The sequence below is a fragment of the Cuculus canorus genome, chromosome 2 (genome assembly GCF_017976375.1).
Source record: "Cuculus canorus isolate bCucCan1 chromosome 2, bCucCan1.pri, whole genome shotgun sequence".
Taxonomy (NCBI): domain Eukaryota; kingdom Metazoa; phylum Chordata; class Aves; order Cuculiformes; family Cuculidae; genus Cuculus; species Cuculus canorus.
Genome location: NC_071402.1, coordinates 21235745 through 21253842, shown reverse-complemented (window position 1 = coordinate 21253842; position 18098 = coordinate 21235745). Strand labels below are relative to the sequence as shown.

At 37.1% G+C, this 18098-nt stretch overlaps 1 protein-coding gene across 2 annotated transcripts in view; it reads left to right on the top strand.

Annotated features, from left to right (window-relative positions):
- ZFPM2 (zinc finger protein, FOG family member 2) overlaps nt 1-18098 on the top strand; it is a 309210-nt gene that overhangs the window by 132881 nt on the left and 158231 nt on the right. For both annotated transcript variants that reach the window (XM_054059887.1, XM_054059886.1), the window contains one exon: nt 16669-16787. In XM_054059887.1, the coding sequence (XP_053915862.1) occupies nt 16669-16787 (119 nt within the window). The remainder of the gene's footprint in view (nt 1-16668; nt 16788-18098) is intronic.

The window sequence follows — 18098 nt, the reverse complement described above, 5'->3', positions numbered from 1 at the left end:
AGGTGAAGTGGTGATGGGATCTGCATTCTGTGGGTGCGCAGCAAAATTACACTGAATCATCACATTGAACATACAGGGTCTAACTGAAACCTGATGAAGCCAATTATCTTGATATTAATTTTCCTAGGTTTCAGATTTACCTCATTTTTATTTTGTGGGATTATATTTTGATGGATTTTTTTTTTTATTTTCAGGCTTGCATGCCTCTGTCTTTATACTTCTAGTTAAGTCTCCTAATAATGCTGGTTTTAATTTGGTGTTCCAATTCTAATAAAACAAATAGAAGCTGGGAAACAGTTACATGAAGGTGGTGTTCTCATATGCAAATTGTTCTTTCAAAAATGTTATGATTTATTTGATGGAAATATTAAATATTTTTACTTTAAATTATGTAAATACACTTCCTTTGTTAAATAAAATTGTAGAAGTGGTTGCTGTGGTAGTCTGTAATCATTTACTCAAGTTACCATCCTCGTAGATCTGTTTTCCGTTGTTCTGTCCGCCATTGTTGATAATCTTGATCTGGATCTGTACTTACGGATGCCAGACTATTTTAGGCTGTGAGTCTTAAGAAAATATAAATTAGTGTTACCTGTGGCACATCATAACAATGCATTATGTTTGCAATGCATTGGTACAGGTTTAATATTGCATCAAATGACCATGACTGCATTCCAACAGTGGTGCAGCCGTATTTGTATTGCTACATAGTCCCAAAAACTTGGAAAACTCATTTTCTGTGTTTCCCCACGAATCCGCAAAGTAATGGAATGTATCAGTCTGAGGACAAGTTATGTGTATGGTTGTTTTTTTCATAATATATCTGGCAAGATAGCTCTGAATCAAATAAATAAACCAAGACTGGTTTTAGCCCTCAGATTTCTTGCACTTAGATGTCTGTAGCTGATGAAGAGCAGTGTGCCAGGAAGCAGCATTCTCACTGTGCCATCTCCCACTCGATGCAGTCTGTATCCCTTCTACACTAAAAGGAAAAGCACAACGAACCAGGCACTTGTCTTTCAAGCTCTGTCTGCACAGGTTGGTACTAATGTGGCAGGAAAATGTGTGCCAAAAGCATATTGTTGTATGCTACTGTTAAACTTGGTGTAAAGAAAATATGTTAATGAAGCTATAAACAAAAGGGGAACCTTTTACATTAGCCTCTCCAGTTAGACATCTTCCCTTAAAGTTAGGAATACGGACTGGCCAACTACCCTGCGGGTAATTCAGACAATTTAGAATAGCTAAATTAAAATATTTGAAATAATGTCACTGAGAGTTGTCTGCGATAAGCATTTCAATATTGTTCTATACAATAGTGGCCTGTTTAATCAGATTACAAAAGAAACCGTTGACTGTCTCTCTACCTGTATCCAGAGTTTTTGTAACTCATTCTTTTGTGCATCTTGTTCTTTGTTTAGATTGTCATGTTATTTTGTAACCATGGAGAAGCAGAGAGGGATGCCTGTTGGTCGAATTTAGATTTCTCCGGCTGAGTGCAAACCAATTTTTGAGAAAAATGAGAAAACATTTCTTAATGTAAATTGTACTGTCAGTCCCTTATATCATCAGTGCAAAATGGATTTCTTTCCAGATCATCTGAACTGTTTAATTAGCATATTGTTAAAGCATAGGTTTGAAAGTGTAAAATTGTATACATTTTTTGTGAGTAAAGATAAATGCAATCACATCAAAGCAACTAATGACTGGTCACATAATAAAAGTTAAAAAATTTGGATAAAACTATGGCATTTTCTAAGAACTTATTTTTTTCTTAAAATTATTCTTTGATTTTTTTTTTCTATTTTTTTAAAATCTACCTCTGTTTTGAATAGGAATAATTGAAGGGAAATGTGAATAACCAGAATAACCATCGCTCCTAAAATGTTATTGCCCTTCCAAATGGGGTGAGCTGGTTTTGGAAGAGGATAGCATTTCAAGTCAATTATCGACTCCAGACATAGTGTGTGTGATTTTGGTGATGTGCTTCTTTTTAATTTAATGAAGAATCTCTCTAACATTATTTTCCTACTCACGTTCTCCTACTGCTTTGACTTACAAAGGTAGGGACTGATTTGATGTAAATCATCTAGCAAACACGGTTTACTTTCCAGTAGTATTTTCTGAATAGTTTATATGCTTTAGACTTCGGAATTATCCATATGCTGTATTGCTCAATAACATTTTAAAAAAACACAATATGGTTGCTCATTTTAATTCATTTGTCTTGCTTCTGTATTTAGAGCATGTATAAAATGTAACTTCTCCATCATGTCACAAAAAGTTATTGCAGTCTTGGGTTCATGAATTCAAGAAACATGACATAATAGACTGGCAAATATGGCCTGTGTCTACTGATGATGATCCAAATCCACTCACTTATCTTGATCTGCCTATATTGTTAACAACATGGGATGTCACACAAGAAATTTTTCATTTTAACTGTTCTTTATGTAGTACAGTGTGGAATTTACTTTTTATTGCCTTTCAGAGAGAAGTATCATACCTCTCAGTGAAATAATGGTTTTGTCAGACACTGGTATCTTTATTGTGTAGTGCTTTTAAATTCTACACTATTTATACCAAGCTCTCTAGGCGTAGGACAGGTGAGATGTGGTACCTTTGTTTCTCCATAAGAATACTTTAAGCTTTGTGGATATGGAATTGTTGATATGATAATTATGAGATCTGTGTTGTAGGTTTCAAACAAAATTATTTTGTTCTTCCAAGTGCTCTGTGCATGTGCAGAGTATAAACAGCTCCTAGAAATGACTGACAAACCTAAAGCTTGTACTCACAATCTTCATATTGATTTGCATGCCTCTTCCTACCATAATTATACTCGTTACAAAGTGTAGACATTGATTTGCTGTTAGAGGTTTTATTACATTTGTTCATGACAGGAAGGAAAAGGAGTGATTTTTTTTTTGTATGCACTGCCACTGTTTAGTTGTCAGGAGGTGTCTAAATGGATGATTGTGATAAAAGTCAAAGAATAATGCATGATTGTAAAACTCTTGGAATCAAAGAAGAATCTAAAAATCCATTTGTCCTGGAATGATACTGAGGAATGGGCTGCCACTCAAATTGAAATCATTTTAATTGGTCTAAATATTTCTAGCAAGATGACAATAAATTAGAAAAAGAGATCTCTGTATGGTTCAGTGGCAAGTAAGAAGGGTGTTGTGGAGTGAATGGTTTGCTTTCTTCTATTATACGGAATAGTTTGAAACAATTGAACTCAGTATTTCAAAGGGTATCATTTGCTATTTTGTGAGTATATCTAAGAGAGAAAAAGCAATACATAAAAAATAGTTTTCGACCTGCGTAAATTTGTTGACCATAATTACTGCAGAAGTGGAAACATGCAATGGTTGAATTTAGATAAATTCCAATATTAAATGAAACCTATGACCTAAAACTTCAAATTTTATTTGTATAAGAGCAGTCCTCTGTCTTTTTCTTTCTGACTGTGTTTTCACTTTATTCAGAGTATACAGGGACTGAGCTTTGTTTAACTACTCAAAAAATGATACAGAGTATATATCAGAAACATAATCAAAGCCCCCTTGCAAGCCTACTTGCCAGAGACAAAGGAGATGCAGCATATTTGAAAAGGGCATCCCTTTCAGAATGCCAAGATACATTATTTTTTGCTGTGTGTATTACAGTATCACCTAGATCTCTTGGTTTCTATTGACACAAAGTTGCTTTTGTCCTAGATACTATACTTTATAGATAAATATAAATATGTGTGTATGCCTACATATCCGTCTATCTATAATGTGTATCTGTGTATCTGGTTTACATTGTTTATATGTCTAGCTATACATGCAAACACAATTACAGTCCCCACTCAGGAATTATTGCTATCTAGAAAGACAGGTCAATGAAAGGTGAGAGAAAAGAGATATTATTACTTCCAGAGTTACAGAAAGATTATGAGTGATTTTGGAGGATGTATCAGAAGTAGGTTTAAGCCTAATTCACCAAGCCCAGATCTTTCAAGATTATATTTGCTGCCAGAATGGACTCTAAAATATATACGTATCACTTTTATTTGATAGTTTCTTAGAACTATTTAGTGCAACGTGTGTGAATTTACTACATGGGAGCTAGAAAAGGTTTGAGTTACTTGTGTATGGGAGTTTCTTTGGTACTGCATTTGCATATCTGTGTCTCATTTTAGAAAGCAGTTTCCAGTATTTTTTTATTGGTTGCCAGAAGAAGACAGCATAAACATGCAGAAAGTACTTAAACATACTGTGGCCGTATTTGGCACAGTGGAGGACTTTGTAAGCTGCATATGTGTATTTATACATATATTCTCGCTGTTATAGAAGCCATTTAGTTAGTAGCTCTCCTGATTCCTGGTGTTGTGAAGTTAGCAGCAGGTCATTGAGGAAGGTCCATTTGTGGACTGGAAAATAAGATTCTTTGTATTGACTGTTTTAAGTATGGAGTTTACAGAGGTGCAAGGAGAAGAAATAATAATAAGCATATGAAGTGAAAATAGTGCTAGTAACACAACTATTGCTGAGTCTGCCCAGTATGTTGAGGATGTCCACACTGAGTCATAAACGGGTTTTTTTGGTAGAATAAATTAATCTTTGGAGTCTTATGCTTCTGTGATGAGTACAGTGAAGAGAATAGAAAAGTTTAGTTTCAGAATGGTATCTGATGACTGCAACAGGATGTAAATGCCAGTGAGAAGACTGTCAGCTTCTGAATTGCATCTGATGAGGGCAAGAAACAGCCTTTAGGAATTTGAAGGGGCAGATCAGGCTTGACTGACAGATGGTTTGTGCTCCATGGGAGAAGACAGAAAGTAAGAAACCAGTGGTGTGAAGGAAAGCATATGTGCCTCGCTCCTTGTTTTTCTGATGTTTGTTTCTGGGCATCGTTGGAGGCAGACACTGGGAACCCAATACTTGCACAGAAGGCAATAGAGAGAGGCAGATGAACTTGACAAAGAAGCAGTGTCTGGGGTACAGGAAACTGGATAGAAAGCTGGATTTTATGCTGAGGTCCTAGAATTTTCCAAAGAGCGGTAATGTTGGAAAGCTTGATTTTGAAACCACTAACTATACTAATGGATATGTAAAAGTAGGATTTGTTTATCTAGATTTTTTTTATTCTTTTAAGTCAACGCATTATGTATCTTGTTAATGTATTTTGTTAACTGAGATGAAAACATATGGGGAAAAACCTGGTAGAATAAAACTGCCCTTTACCAAGATTCCTTGTACAGCAAATTTTCTGTACCTATCAGAATGGAATTGTTAAACTGAAAGTCAACTTTGGACATCAAAACAATAGTCATGGCTAAAAGAGAATTTTTTCTCTTTGCTTTGATCCATGTGAGATTTTTAAGTGAAGAGGAAGAAAAGGAGCAGATATTTCTAGGACAGCTTTTATGCTATTGCATTTTATTTTGTAAACTGCCAGTTTTATTAGCAGAAGAATGAAGATGTCTACCTGCATCCTTTTAATTTCTTATGTACTTAACTACTTTAACTCTAGATACTTACTACTCAATAACGGACTGGACTTCTTGTATTCTTATTGTACATTACCACTGCAGGATAATGAGTTGTTATAAATTAACATTGGTAATTGGAGAGCTTCTTATTTAGTCTGAAATTTCCATTAAGGCCATAGAGGATATGGACTTGTTCTCAGTCATTGTTTACAAAGGTAAAGTCAGCCTAAAGAGTCAATCTCAGGAGGTCATTCTGCAGGAAAAAGATAGTCTATGTCCTCTTGCTGCAGAATAGGCCCCGTGTGCCAGCCGTGACTGTTCCTTGTGCTCCCCAGTCTCAACGTCTGTCCAAGTAGCAATGGAGTGTTGAAAGCCTATGCTCATGAAGGGGAAGGTGGGAAGGCAAAACAACTGGGAATATGCATTACACACATGACGACCTTGGCATGTCAGTGAAGGTCAAGATCATTCCTTTACAGAAGGCTGCCACAAGACCAATATTCTACTGTCTTTTGTAAGCCTCAGAGTAGGATTTAAGAAGTGCACAGGACTTGTGCTCAGTCTCTGTTCAAGGGTTTATTTCACTTAAAGTCTGCGTCATAAATGTGCATCACTTCTTCTATCACCTTCAAAGTCTCTGCTGTGCTAAGAGATAGCTGCATGTGAAAGTAGTGTGATAGTCCAGACTGAGGCACTGAAGGAGTGAGTGAGGGTATGCTAGTTGATATCCAGAACCAGCAGTCAGTTCCTGTCTGGAAACTGTTAAAAAGCTGTGTTGGTTGTTGCTGGTACTTGATCGTAGAAGATGTAGATAAGCAAATAACTCACTAGTGCTGGAGCAGTGCAGAGCCATGTGTCTGTTATGCATGGCCATCCCCAACAAGTGCAAAAAATGATTAATTTGAATCTTGATATTGTACATTATAGTTATACTGCATTTATCTCTATTTATAATAATGTTGCTTTTCATATAAATTATAATTATAATGGATGGAACTATATATTACATGCATGCATTGGAGCATAGCGTTCAATCTTTCTTTGTCCCGCTTCCACTCTCGCCTTCCTAATCTCAACAGTAACTAACTAGATGCTTTGGGTGGTCACACTAAATACTGATAAATTTAAGTCTCTGTTGAGATTTTTGTTTTCTTCTTGGTACTCTACTTCTTTCAGAATTTTTTTATGAACATTGGAAGGAAATAGGGAAACCACATTAAAGCATCTCCTTCTTTTGTAAAATATTTGGGGACTTTGGCTCATACTCTGAGCCAGGAATCGGTATCTAAGCAGTGGTTTCATAACTCGGAGCGTGCATATCTGATACAAAGCAAATAACTTCATCTGCTGTTACTCAAATGAGAGATGAAAATAGATCCTTCTATCTCTAAGCATAAGTACTGTAAACTGAGAAGGCACCACAGATACAGTCACAGATGATCTCACTGCTCTTGCTTTTAGAGTTAAAAAGAATACTTTCCAATACATTTTTATTCATTTAATACATTTCATGATGTTGGTATTAATAAGGCAGTCTTCATATTAAGTTAACTTCAGTAGCTTTCTGCATTCACTAATGGCACAAGCTACCTTGATACTTTTTACTTTTTCCAAGTAAAAAGGAAATCCAACAATATTGGGTAAACATACAAACATCTATTAATTATTTTATTCAAATACCATATATATTTATGCAAATAATATTGAAAAAAAAATGTTAGCATCTTTCAGCTAAAAGGATTCCAAAAATTCCTAGGAAAAGAGTGATGTAGGCAATAGCAAAATGTTTAATTTTCTCCCTGCGGGACAGGATCTGTCTTAGAAAAGGCTTCAGTCTGAGTTACGTGAGCTTTATGTTCAATTATGTCCACTTTCTGTCGCTTGCATACAATGCTCCCTATACCTCCAACTGTATTTGAGCTATACGAAGCAATGAAAAAACAGCCCAGGCTGAAATGTCTTTGCATGTATTGGGGGAGAATCTGCACACAAAGGGACATTCATCAGGGATGACTGTACCTCTGCTGAGGAAAGGAGCAAACCCAAGATTCCAGAAACAAACGATGATCTTATCAAGAAAACCTTCTTCAGTGATATCATCAGCCTGCTCTTGCCAAGTCTGGCATTTCTGTATTGAGTGTATTTGTGATGGAGAGAGAAAGAACAAAGCTTTGCAAGCTACGTGTAGGGATAAAAGTACCTACTCAACCCACTGGGTCTGCACAGTGTTATAATATAATTGGAAATAATTTTTGCCAGTATGGACTGTCCATGTGAGAATGGAATTTATGTGTTCCTTTCACAGAAAACTGCAGAGAGGGCTTCTCAGCTGCAGTGGTTGCTTTTTGAGATTCTTTTCTGTATTTTTGCAAATATTTCCATTCCAATTTTAACTCAACATGTACAGGGAGTTACAAGCCTCTTGAACTAAGCGTGTAAATGTCAAGATGGAAATCATAGAGGAAAGCAAAAATAATGTTGTTTTTCTTGTTGTATAAGATTTAGACTTTGAAAAAGAGAGGTGTAAATTGCTCTTGTAGTGAGTAGACTGGAAACTAAAGATAGTTGCTTCTAATTTCATCACAGGATCAGGATTTTGCCGTGATGGCTGGGTTTATTTTGCCTCTGTCTATAGACTAGGGGGTGATATGAACAAAGTCATTTTCCTGTTATATAGAACTTGTCTTTAAAGCAAGTGAACAAAACTTTGGCATTTCTTAGCATATTCTGAGTAAATATGTTCTTTTTGCTTCTGTCTGTTGCATTTTTTATTTTGAGCAGGTTTGTGTTAAGTTCAACAGAGAAGTCCAAGTAAAGGGAAAGTCTATACAGCTGTATGAGAGTGTTCTACTAAAAAGCTGATCAAAGCCTAGCAGCCGTGTTCATTTTGTACTCCTTCTTTTGTGACTTCCAAGAAAAAACAGTACTTCTTGTAACAATTTGGCTTAAGCCTTAAAAATATTTTGATGGTATACTTGATGGACAGTTATTGTGAGGTCTTCCATGAGCTGTGTCTTTAGTAGTTACTCAATTTATATTCTCTTTATCCTTTATTTAATGAATTGATCTCTCTCCTAGTCCTGAAGTTTCTTTTGAAACGATGGTCTTTGAAAACTCTGCCTATGTTGCAAGACATAGTGCACCTTCACTGAAGTTAGCCCTGCATTGCTGTTGGGAATCTAAGGTCACATCAACCAGAGTAGAGTACTATGACAGTGTGGTAGTCATAGCTGGAGCCCAGTGTAAGCTAAATAAACCTTATTGAAACTTTTATTTTCTGGAAAGTTTTATAGCCTACCTGGTGATCTGGCTGCTTGGAGACAGAGAATGTTTTTGACCAGTTGTCAGGTGAAATCACATCACTGGATGCAGTGTAGACACACTCTAAGTGTTCGGTTTCACCGGGATTCAGCTGAGCATTGAGGTATTGATATTAGTATAAGTATAGTTTCTTTTAGTGCTTTAGCTTATGAATTAAGCACTGTAATGACACACATGCCTTGGCTAAAAAATTCTAATAGTGTTCACATTCTGTTTCTAAATGTGAATTCATGCACTGCCGTTCTTATGTTTCAGGCTTGGAAATGTGTATGTCTTCTCTCACTCTGGGAAGGTTTATGATCCCTCTTTTTCTGGACTATCTTCTGTTCCTGTTTTTCCAGGGTTTGTCTTTGTATCCTGATCAGCCCTAGCTTTAGTGTTCAAATGGTTCCTTCCCTAGACTCCATTTCTCTTGCTTTGGGTTTTTTTTTTTTTTTTATATTTATTCCGCCACACACATATCTTCTGTGGTCTTTTTTTCTGAAAATCTTTGCCTCGTCTTTTCCTATCCTTGGTTTCAGAATATTGTCTCCTTCTCTTTATTGTCCATTTTAGGACAGCATTCTTATAGATAAGGATAGCGCCTACACCCTCTACTGTTTTCAGTACTAGCAGCAGGTAGGGAAGATAAAGTAACTCTGCTTCTGACTTTTGGGCTCTAAAGAAAGGCAGGGAGCAGCAAGATTTTTGTTATAGAAAATGGAGAAGCTTTTTCATTTGCCACTTTACCTAGAGTACACAGCTGCCCTGTGGGAGCATTGGCAAAGAGGGACAACGTGAGGCAGCTTGGTTAGGAATGAAAGGGCATGTGGCAGCTTCTCCTGGGTTGCGTTTGCTATCTAATGCTGCTTCTAAGTGTGAGCAAAGGAGAGCAGTAGCTTAGATCAATAAATACCTGTGGGTTTTCCTTGTGTCTACTTCCTTCAAGACCATTGTGCTCCATGGTCTGAGTGGCCCTACTCTTTAGTAATGATGAGTCCGGGGAACATGGTTAGAGGGAGGAACTGCAGAGAGGTGGCAGCAGCTTAAGAGAAGAAAAGGTGGCTGCTCCATTCAGAAACCCTCCATGCCCTTAGTGGCAGCAGAATAGCAACTCTCCCTCGAGGTGACTCCACAAAGTTGTTTTCTGAGCTTTTGGTTCCAAGTCTGTTCCTCCTTCCATACTTAGCATCCTTAACAGTGACCTGGCCCTGTTTCCTCATCTTTGGGATGGAAAAATTAAATTTTGCCTTTGGTTCTAGACAACCTGAATCACCTCTGGTTTTGCCAAGACTGCTGTGAATGCAATTTCCCTTGCAAAGCAAATTGTACCACTTCTTTTGAAGATTGATTGTAATTTAGTCTATTAGTGTTTGTATTCTAGTGTGAACTTGTCTTCTATATATGTGTGTCCTTCTAGTAAGATAACTAAAGTTCTTGCATTGCACAGCAGACTTACAGTGCTGCAAACCAAATTGTTCTCTGAACCTATACCCCCCAGATCTTCTCACTTCAGAGTCAGTGCACTGCCATACAGGTACAGTGCTACCTGTTGTGGAGAAATGTGAGAATTAGGTAACACAATATATTAATCCTTGACAGAAAAATATAATCATGGGACATGGTTGATCATTTTCAGAATTTTTTTACAGGGAGTGTGGTGAAACACTGGAACAGGTTGCCCAGAGAGGTGGTAGGTACCTCATCCCTGGAAATATTCAGGGTCAGATTGGATGGGGCTCTGAGCAGCTGATCTAGTTGAAGATGTCCTTATTCACTGCAGGGGGATTGACTTTTAAAAGTCCCTTCCAACCCAAAATAGTCTATGATTCTGTAATTTTACAATTCTATTAATGGCCTGTTACCCAACATTCTTCCACAACAGCTGTGGCAACTGTTTAGTCGGTGCGAGAAAGGGATGCAGTATTCATTCGTTCATCATGAAGTGCCATGGTTTAGTATATTTTTGATTATTGCTTTAGACTCCCAGTTACTTGTTTCAGAGGTTTAGGCTATTGAATGAGTCCTGTGGAAAGGGAATGTTTCTGTTTTGCCACCTCCATTATGTTACCTTTTCCAGTGCAATTACAAGCTAATTCAAAGCTCTCTGTGTTAGGCTAATAGTTTCTGATTCACTGCAGTCAGTCAGTACCCTTTTGTGCACTTTTCATACTGCTTACCAGTCCACTTACCACTTACCTATGAAGAACATTCATTTTTTTTCCTGAGTAGAGGCTCATCATAGGCAAATCATTAATGGAACATCAAAAAGATCCCATCTGTTAGAGTTGCATATGGCTAAGATCACAATTATCAAAAGTCTTTTTTTTCCCCATGCTTATCCACACAATAAATGTAGTTGTCAGCAGGATAAGTTCACGCATCGGATAAGGTCACAATTTCATTTAGTGACAACTTCCAACAGCGTGAACTTACAAGGTTCGATTTATTAAAGAGTCAGAAAGGATAAGATCACTGCATGGCCAGCCTGATTTATCAGGGTTTGACTGGAGTACTTGAACAGAGAATGTCGTATTTCAAGTTTATGTTCAAAACTGTAGTTTAGTGTGTGTTATGTCTCAGAGACTTGAAAATTGAGGGAGTAGAATTTAGAGGAGGTATCTCAATAATGCAGTTTATGTCTGCCAAGTAAGTGTATGAGGGTTTAATATTGGAGCTACTGTGTGAAGAATCACAGGAGTGGAAATGGGATCGTTCACTGCTTTCGGTGAACTGCTGTGTGCAAATGTAAACATATTAGTTTGTTATTATAGAGATAATCACCAGTCAACTATTAATTGCAAATTCTTCTTGTGTATACAGGACAGCAGGCAGATCTTGGGCTCTAGTTTGGGCAGCACTTAAGGACTTCTGAAACTGTTTTTAACTTGCTTGCTCTGACTTCAAAGCAATCCTTTGAAACTACAACATATATGATTTCTCTGCCTTGCAAAAGTATTCATTAGAGAGCCAGGTGATTGGGCTCTGGAAATAAGCAAAGGAGTCCTTTGCTAGTGGAAATTGGTAGAGTCCCATGATGTCATGTAGCCAATCTCTAATTATAGCAGAGGAAGAGCTTGTTCTTTTTGAATGAATCCACTTAGAAAGTGATTCCCGATTAAAAAAACCAAAACAAAACAAAACAAAACCCTACTGACAAAGATACTGGTGACTTGCTTAGAAATGTTAAACATTTATAAATCTGGATACACTTACTTCTGAGCAAAGTAGTTCACTTCTCCCCCAAAATGCTGTTCATCATTCACCTTCACATAAACACTCCTTTGTGTCTTATTCCAGTGTGGAATGAAAGCCAGTATTATTTTGTTGAGAAATAGTATTTATGGTTGAATTCTTTTCGTATTTGAACTGTGGACAAATCCTGTTAAAGGCCACAAGCCTTTGTTGGATTCCTGTGTACGCTGCATGTTTTGTGGAGGGTTTTTTTTGGAATTATTTTGATTTTGCTATAAAAGAAGACAAAGCTAAATTGACCTCTCTACCTTATGTTTTATGCAAGCCCTTTATACCATTCCTAAAACAATATGTATATTTGAGAAAAGAATCCTAAACAGAGGGCTTTCATTCTGGTTTTGTACCCACCAAGGTGGCCTAATATCTTAAAAGCCAGTGGATGTTTTGTAGCTGTGTTAGTGAGTCATGACTTGGGGCTTCTTTTACAGTGCAGCTATCATAAGTCTTTGAGTAATCACAGACTTTAAAAGTATGCTACATCAACAAGATAAGAGAAACAGCCCACAGCACTAACAGCATTATCTTTTACCAAAATTGATTAGGCCATACTATGTGTCTCAAATATTTTGTATAAACTTACTCAGCAAGCTGGAAATAAGTATGTTCCCGAAAAAAAATACTTGCTGTGTAGCAGGGAAAAGGGAAGTAAATATCACTAAATGGAATATCTCTTAAGTATTTTTTTTTACCTAACTCACAGAAACTAAAACATCACTTCCTTTTCAGTCAGATGGTTGAGAAGTCTATGATGAAAACAGCAAAATACAGCTGCTTCTCGACTTTGCCATAGAATGTTGAATCTGAGGGGTGTGTATGAATTCTATACATTATAATTTACTGTTGTGTGAACGAACGTGTTCAGTGTTCGGTACTGAGGTGGTCTGTTGCAATTGATGGTCACTAGAAACTCCTAAAAGTAGCACTGGATTTTCTGCTTCATTTGAGCTGGAGCGTAAATTAGAGGAAACTGCAGCAGCTTTTCATCCTTTCTTTCCTTTTCTTGCTGCTCGTTGGTATCTCCATGGACAGGCAACTGTGAAGAGTCAGTACCAGCTGAGTCTTTACACTTCTCGCTGCAAGTGGTGATATGGCAATAAAATCTCCACTCTTTTTGCTTTTCCTGATGTAATCTGCAAGGACGCTGAGCAGTTGTGCAGGGGATGGTAACTGCAGAGAGCACTTCTGACTTATATCTGAACTTCTTCTGAGGCTGAAGGGGAAAAACTTCTCTTTCTTACACATTTTCCAAACTCTTTTAATTAAGAGTCACAGGGTGAGGTTCTTTTTAGCTCCAGCAAGCGCCCTTGAGCTCACAAGTTGCTCAGGGCCACAGGTATGGCACCACTTAGAAGTGTCCTTGTCAGTGGGAGGCTGGGCTTGTCTGTTACTGCAGTTTTGATACTGTTCACCAAATAGGAAATTTCAGAGGAGCAAAATGTTGTAAGTGAATGCAGGAAAGTTGCAGGGTTCTTACTCTGAGGTCAGGAGAATTCAGGAGAGGATTTTTAATAGTGACATTTGTAATCTTGCTTCTACAAACCCTTGTACCAGCCCCTGGCATTCCTGCTTAGGGCAGACAAAGGAATGTGTACAGGGATTTTACAAAAGATGCAGGCTGTGCTAGAAAAAAAAAAAAAGAAATCTTAGCAGATGGTTGTAGACCCTGATCTGCTGTGGTTTTTTTTAACTTCAGCTCTCTCAGTGTTAATTTTTTCCCCTAAACTAAGAAAGATTTTTGTAAAAAAAAAACCCAAAAACTTTGCCAAGGATCAAATTGTAATGTGCTGTACCCTGTACAAGCACAGCCCAAATGTCTGTGTTTGTCAAAACATGAGAGCAGGTTATCCTTCCCAACTCTTAACATTCACCTATAGCGTTAAAATGGCTGCTGGTCATGGTGACCAGAGAGAAATATATCTTTTTTTGGAGAGCTGTGATCAAGGGAAACAGGAAAGTTAAGCAGCAGAATGTTTTGTAGCACTGCCTGCAGTCTGCTACTCTGTCATGATGTTCTGAGCGAAAGTTACAGCTGCTACAGTACAATTCAGCATGATATTACCCTGACTGTAGTACATTTCAATATATTTATACATACTGAAATGTATTGCCTAAACTACAAATTGAGGCTGTAACAAAAAAAGAAAAAAAGAAAGAAAGAATCCATGTTCACTTAATTAATTATCAACCAGAGGAAAAAAATACGGTTTTGGAAATTAACAGCTTGGTTTTATATTTCCTTCTTAGCAAGTATAACATTCATGTTAATGATGTTATGTAAAATATGAAATTTAATGATGTATACTTAAAATTTAGGTAGGTTTTTGGATATCGCTGAATGATCTGCCCTAAGTTTGTCGTTCTTAATCCATTAAAAGACAGGCCTGCTTGTAAATCCACAGGTACAGATAAGGAGTCACTGTTTGACTGTGTCTGAACCCTTTTCAAATGAAAAATGTCAGTGGCAGAAAGGGAGGCTGAATTATTTTTTAAAAGGGTTTTCAAAGATTCTCATGATTCCTCTGGTATCAGTTAAATGTGACATGTCCATAGACATAGCTGTTTTTTAGTGTGTAAAAGCAAGCAAATGCTAGTTTTCATCTCTGTGTAGAGAGAAAATGCCGCAGTGTGCCTAAGTGATCAACACGTTACATTGCAATACCGGAGAGATTCTCTCTTCCAAAATTAACATATAAAGAGATTTTTTTTTAAGTTAATACAATTTGTAACAATATGACTGAGAGAGGGAAAAAATACATCTTTTTTTTTTTTTTTTTTTTCCTGTTTGGGTGCCTACATATTGCATCTGCAAATTAGATTTAATTAATCCATAAGCTTTCCTGCTCACATACTGCCTTTTAAAGTGTCATAGCACTGTCACGATGAGAACTCACCCGCATACATAGAAGCTTTTGTAAACTGATACAGCTCTATTTCCTTGATTTGTTCCAGTGTGCAGGAAGGATCTGATGCACAATTTTACGTAAGGTAGTTTTGTAATCTGCAACACTCAGAGATGAAATTTAGATTTCTGTGCTTGAAAATGGAAGCTGGAGCCAAGTCTTCTCTTTGGAAAACAGTCAAGTTTAACCCCTGCGGACAAGGAAAACCTTCACAGCCTGGCTATAACATAAATCCAAGCATCCATGGGAATGGTTAGCTTGGGGAAGTCAGTGGAGACTGCCTCTAAGCCAGGAGGAGTTACTCACTTCCTCCCGCCCAAGGTTCATTTCACAACAACTGCCAGTTCTAAATCTGGGACAAGCTTACTTCTTGCACAGTTGGACTTCACCCTGTTTGTGTAAAAGCACTGTCCTGATTTGGGGTAGAGTTGTTGAGAGGGGACATTCTGATGCAAAAGACAGGAATTACTGTTTCATCTCATTGATACGAAAAGGGACAAAGGGGCTTTGCCAGGCAGGGAAAAAGGGTTGTGAGAATCATGGCTGCAGTGAGGTCAAGGTGAGCTCTGCTGCTTGTGAGAACAGCAGATTTTCTGCCTACCTTTAGGATCTCCAAAGCTCAGAAATGCAACAGCATGTAAAAATTCAGTTAAACTTCTAACAAGAAAAGCACAGATCAGCAACCCTCCCTTCCATTTTATCCTCCTTAAAATTTGAAACCAGAATTTGTTTGAATTGTTTTAGAAAAGAATGTTAGAAATTGTGTCTGTAAACACAGCTATTACAACATTTTTTTAACGGAAACACTTGTTCATAGAAAAAGAGGCTTATTGAAGAGACTGCTTTCAAAGAAGGGTTGTCCAAACTATATTTTTCAATCCTGAAATGAAGAAAAAAAAAATGTCGAAGAGAAAGGTGGTAACTGAATTTTATGGTCAGTTTTGTATTATTATTTCCCTTGGCACTGGAAAAACCTAGAAAAGTTAAAGTGGTATAAAGTAACAATTTCACTTGTAAGTGTTAATTTTGAAGCCCTTACTTTCAAACGTAAAATTTGCTTTTGAAAAAATGCAATATAGTATACACTAAAAAAAAAATCCCTGTACTCACCCCCACTACTTTTACATATTCTGTGTTAAAACCTTAAGCTAACAATATAATTTATTTTGGGTGTAATTCTGAAATATTTCTACTTTAAAACTCTGTTAAAAATCCTTCTGTTTTTAATTGTAGTAAGTGCTTAGTATTTTCTTCAAGTTAGTGGAGTTGTGGATTTATATCGCTATAAAGTACATCTCTCAAACTTTTAGTAGCTGACTGTTTAAAAATGTAATCTTATGACAGCAAAATGCATCAAGGAATTTAATGCACCTGGTGTGAATGCTATTTCTACTCTCTGCTTCCTACTATCATCTCTCCCCTCCTTAACATTTCTTAAGAACTTATACGAAACCACTGCTATAATAAAAATGCGATGAAATTCTAATGCATGTGAAAAGATGCAAGAAAGGAACAGGACTTTCTAAACTAAATTTGAATATATAAAGGGGAAATTGTTGTTTTTCTTTTGTAGCATGACAAGAGCAGTTGTTTTTCAGGCAAGCATAATTATTTCTCATTATATGGATCCTCCAAACATTGTGCGTATAAATCCGACACGAAGGCAGAGGTAGTTGTTGTCAAGGCACAAGTGAAAGTGCTCTCAACACTGCTTGTTTTCTTTGTTTGTAGGAGAGTTGGAGGTGGTCCAGAAAGATGGGGAGCGCAAGATTCAGAGCCGGCAGCAGCTTCCGGTTGGAACAACATGGGGGCCTTTTGCTGGGAAGATGGATCTGAATAATAACACCTTGGTATGTAGATGCTCCACGATGCTTCACTTCATTATGTTGTGTGCCATTCTTTAGGGAATAGCCTGAATTACTACTCAGCCAGAGCATTTGAAAGCAGGCATTGTTAACTTTCACGGACAGTGGTATTTGGCACTTCTCCAATTAGTTTATCTATGGCAACCGTCCACGTGAAGTTATTTGGAGCACAGGTTAATAGCATTTAACTTGTTATTTTACAGAAAAGGGAAATGTCACTTCCTTGTTTGCTGAACCAAGCTGTTGCATTTCAGGAGTAATATCTGATTTTTTAGTTGCTTTTAAAATGTTTCATAGCACTAATTGCTGAATAAGTAATTTATATTAACGGATGGTATAGAAAATAAATAGCTACATTATTTTAGGATAAAATTAATTAAATTTGCTGTCACATCAGTGTTAGTGAACATAACAACATGTTCTGTCAGATTAAAATTATTTTGAAAGATATCAAAAGGCACCTATCATATAATGTATTCTCACTTAGCCTTGCTTTTTTATTCTGATTGCATTAAGTATGTGGACTCTATTACTTAAAAGTAATGCTTTGCTGGTCTCAGTTCAGTTCACTGAAAACCATGTCATTCCTAGGTCTTCATTTCATTTTTGTCTGTATTGGTTTTAAGTCTGAACTCCAATAGCATTTGTATCTAGTTCAGCCGCATTTTCTGAGAATATCTGGAAAGGTGACTGTGTTGGAAAAACAGCAACAAATATCTGTAGAAGAAAAGTTTAGACAATGTTGGAACATGTATTGCCCTGTGGGATACTTTCAAAGAACCGTTATCTTCGGCTGGATCACTGATGGCTGTTACGGACCTTGCATGAATGTATTAGAATAAAGACCTGTGGAACTGTTTCACAGAAGTGTATTACATACATTTGGGATCAAGATGGGTCTGCTGTAAACTGAGAAGCTGAGCTTGTTGGGGATATTGTCCTGCCCTCGGAGCACCTGAAGAGAGTCAGGAGTGCTAGAGTTGCTGAAGTAACATCTGGGACAGTGTGAGAGAGAGGTTATGAGGACATGGGAGGAAAGGAGGAAACTGATAGTCCTTAACTCCTCCCTGGAGAACCTAAGCCTATATACTGGAGTTTGCTTTCTTAGGGCTTGCTGGATAGTATGCACGTTACTTTCTGGAAATATACATATTAAAACTGTAATGAATTAGTTTTCTGTTATGAGAACATAGTAGCCAGTTAAGATCTTGATATTTTGTAGATGAGCATAACTTATTAATCAGAAGATGCTAACAAGATATTACAGAAAGTGGCTTAGAAACTTTGTTTCCTAGA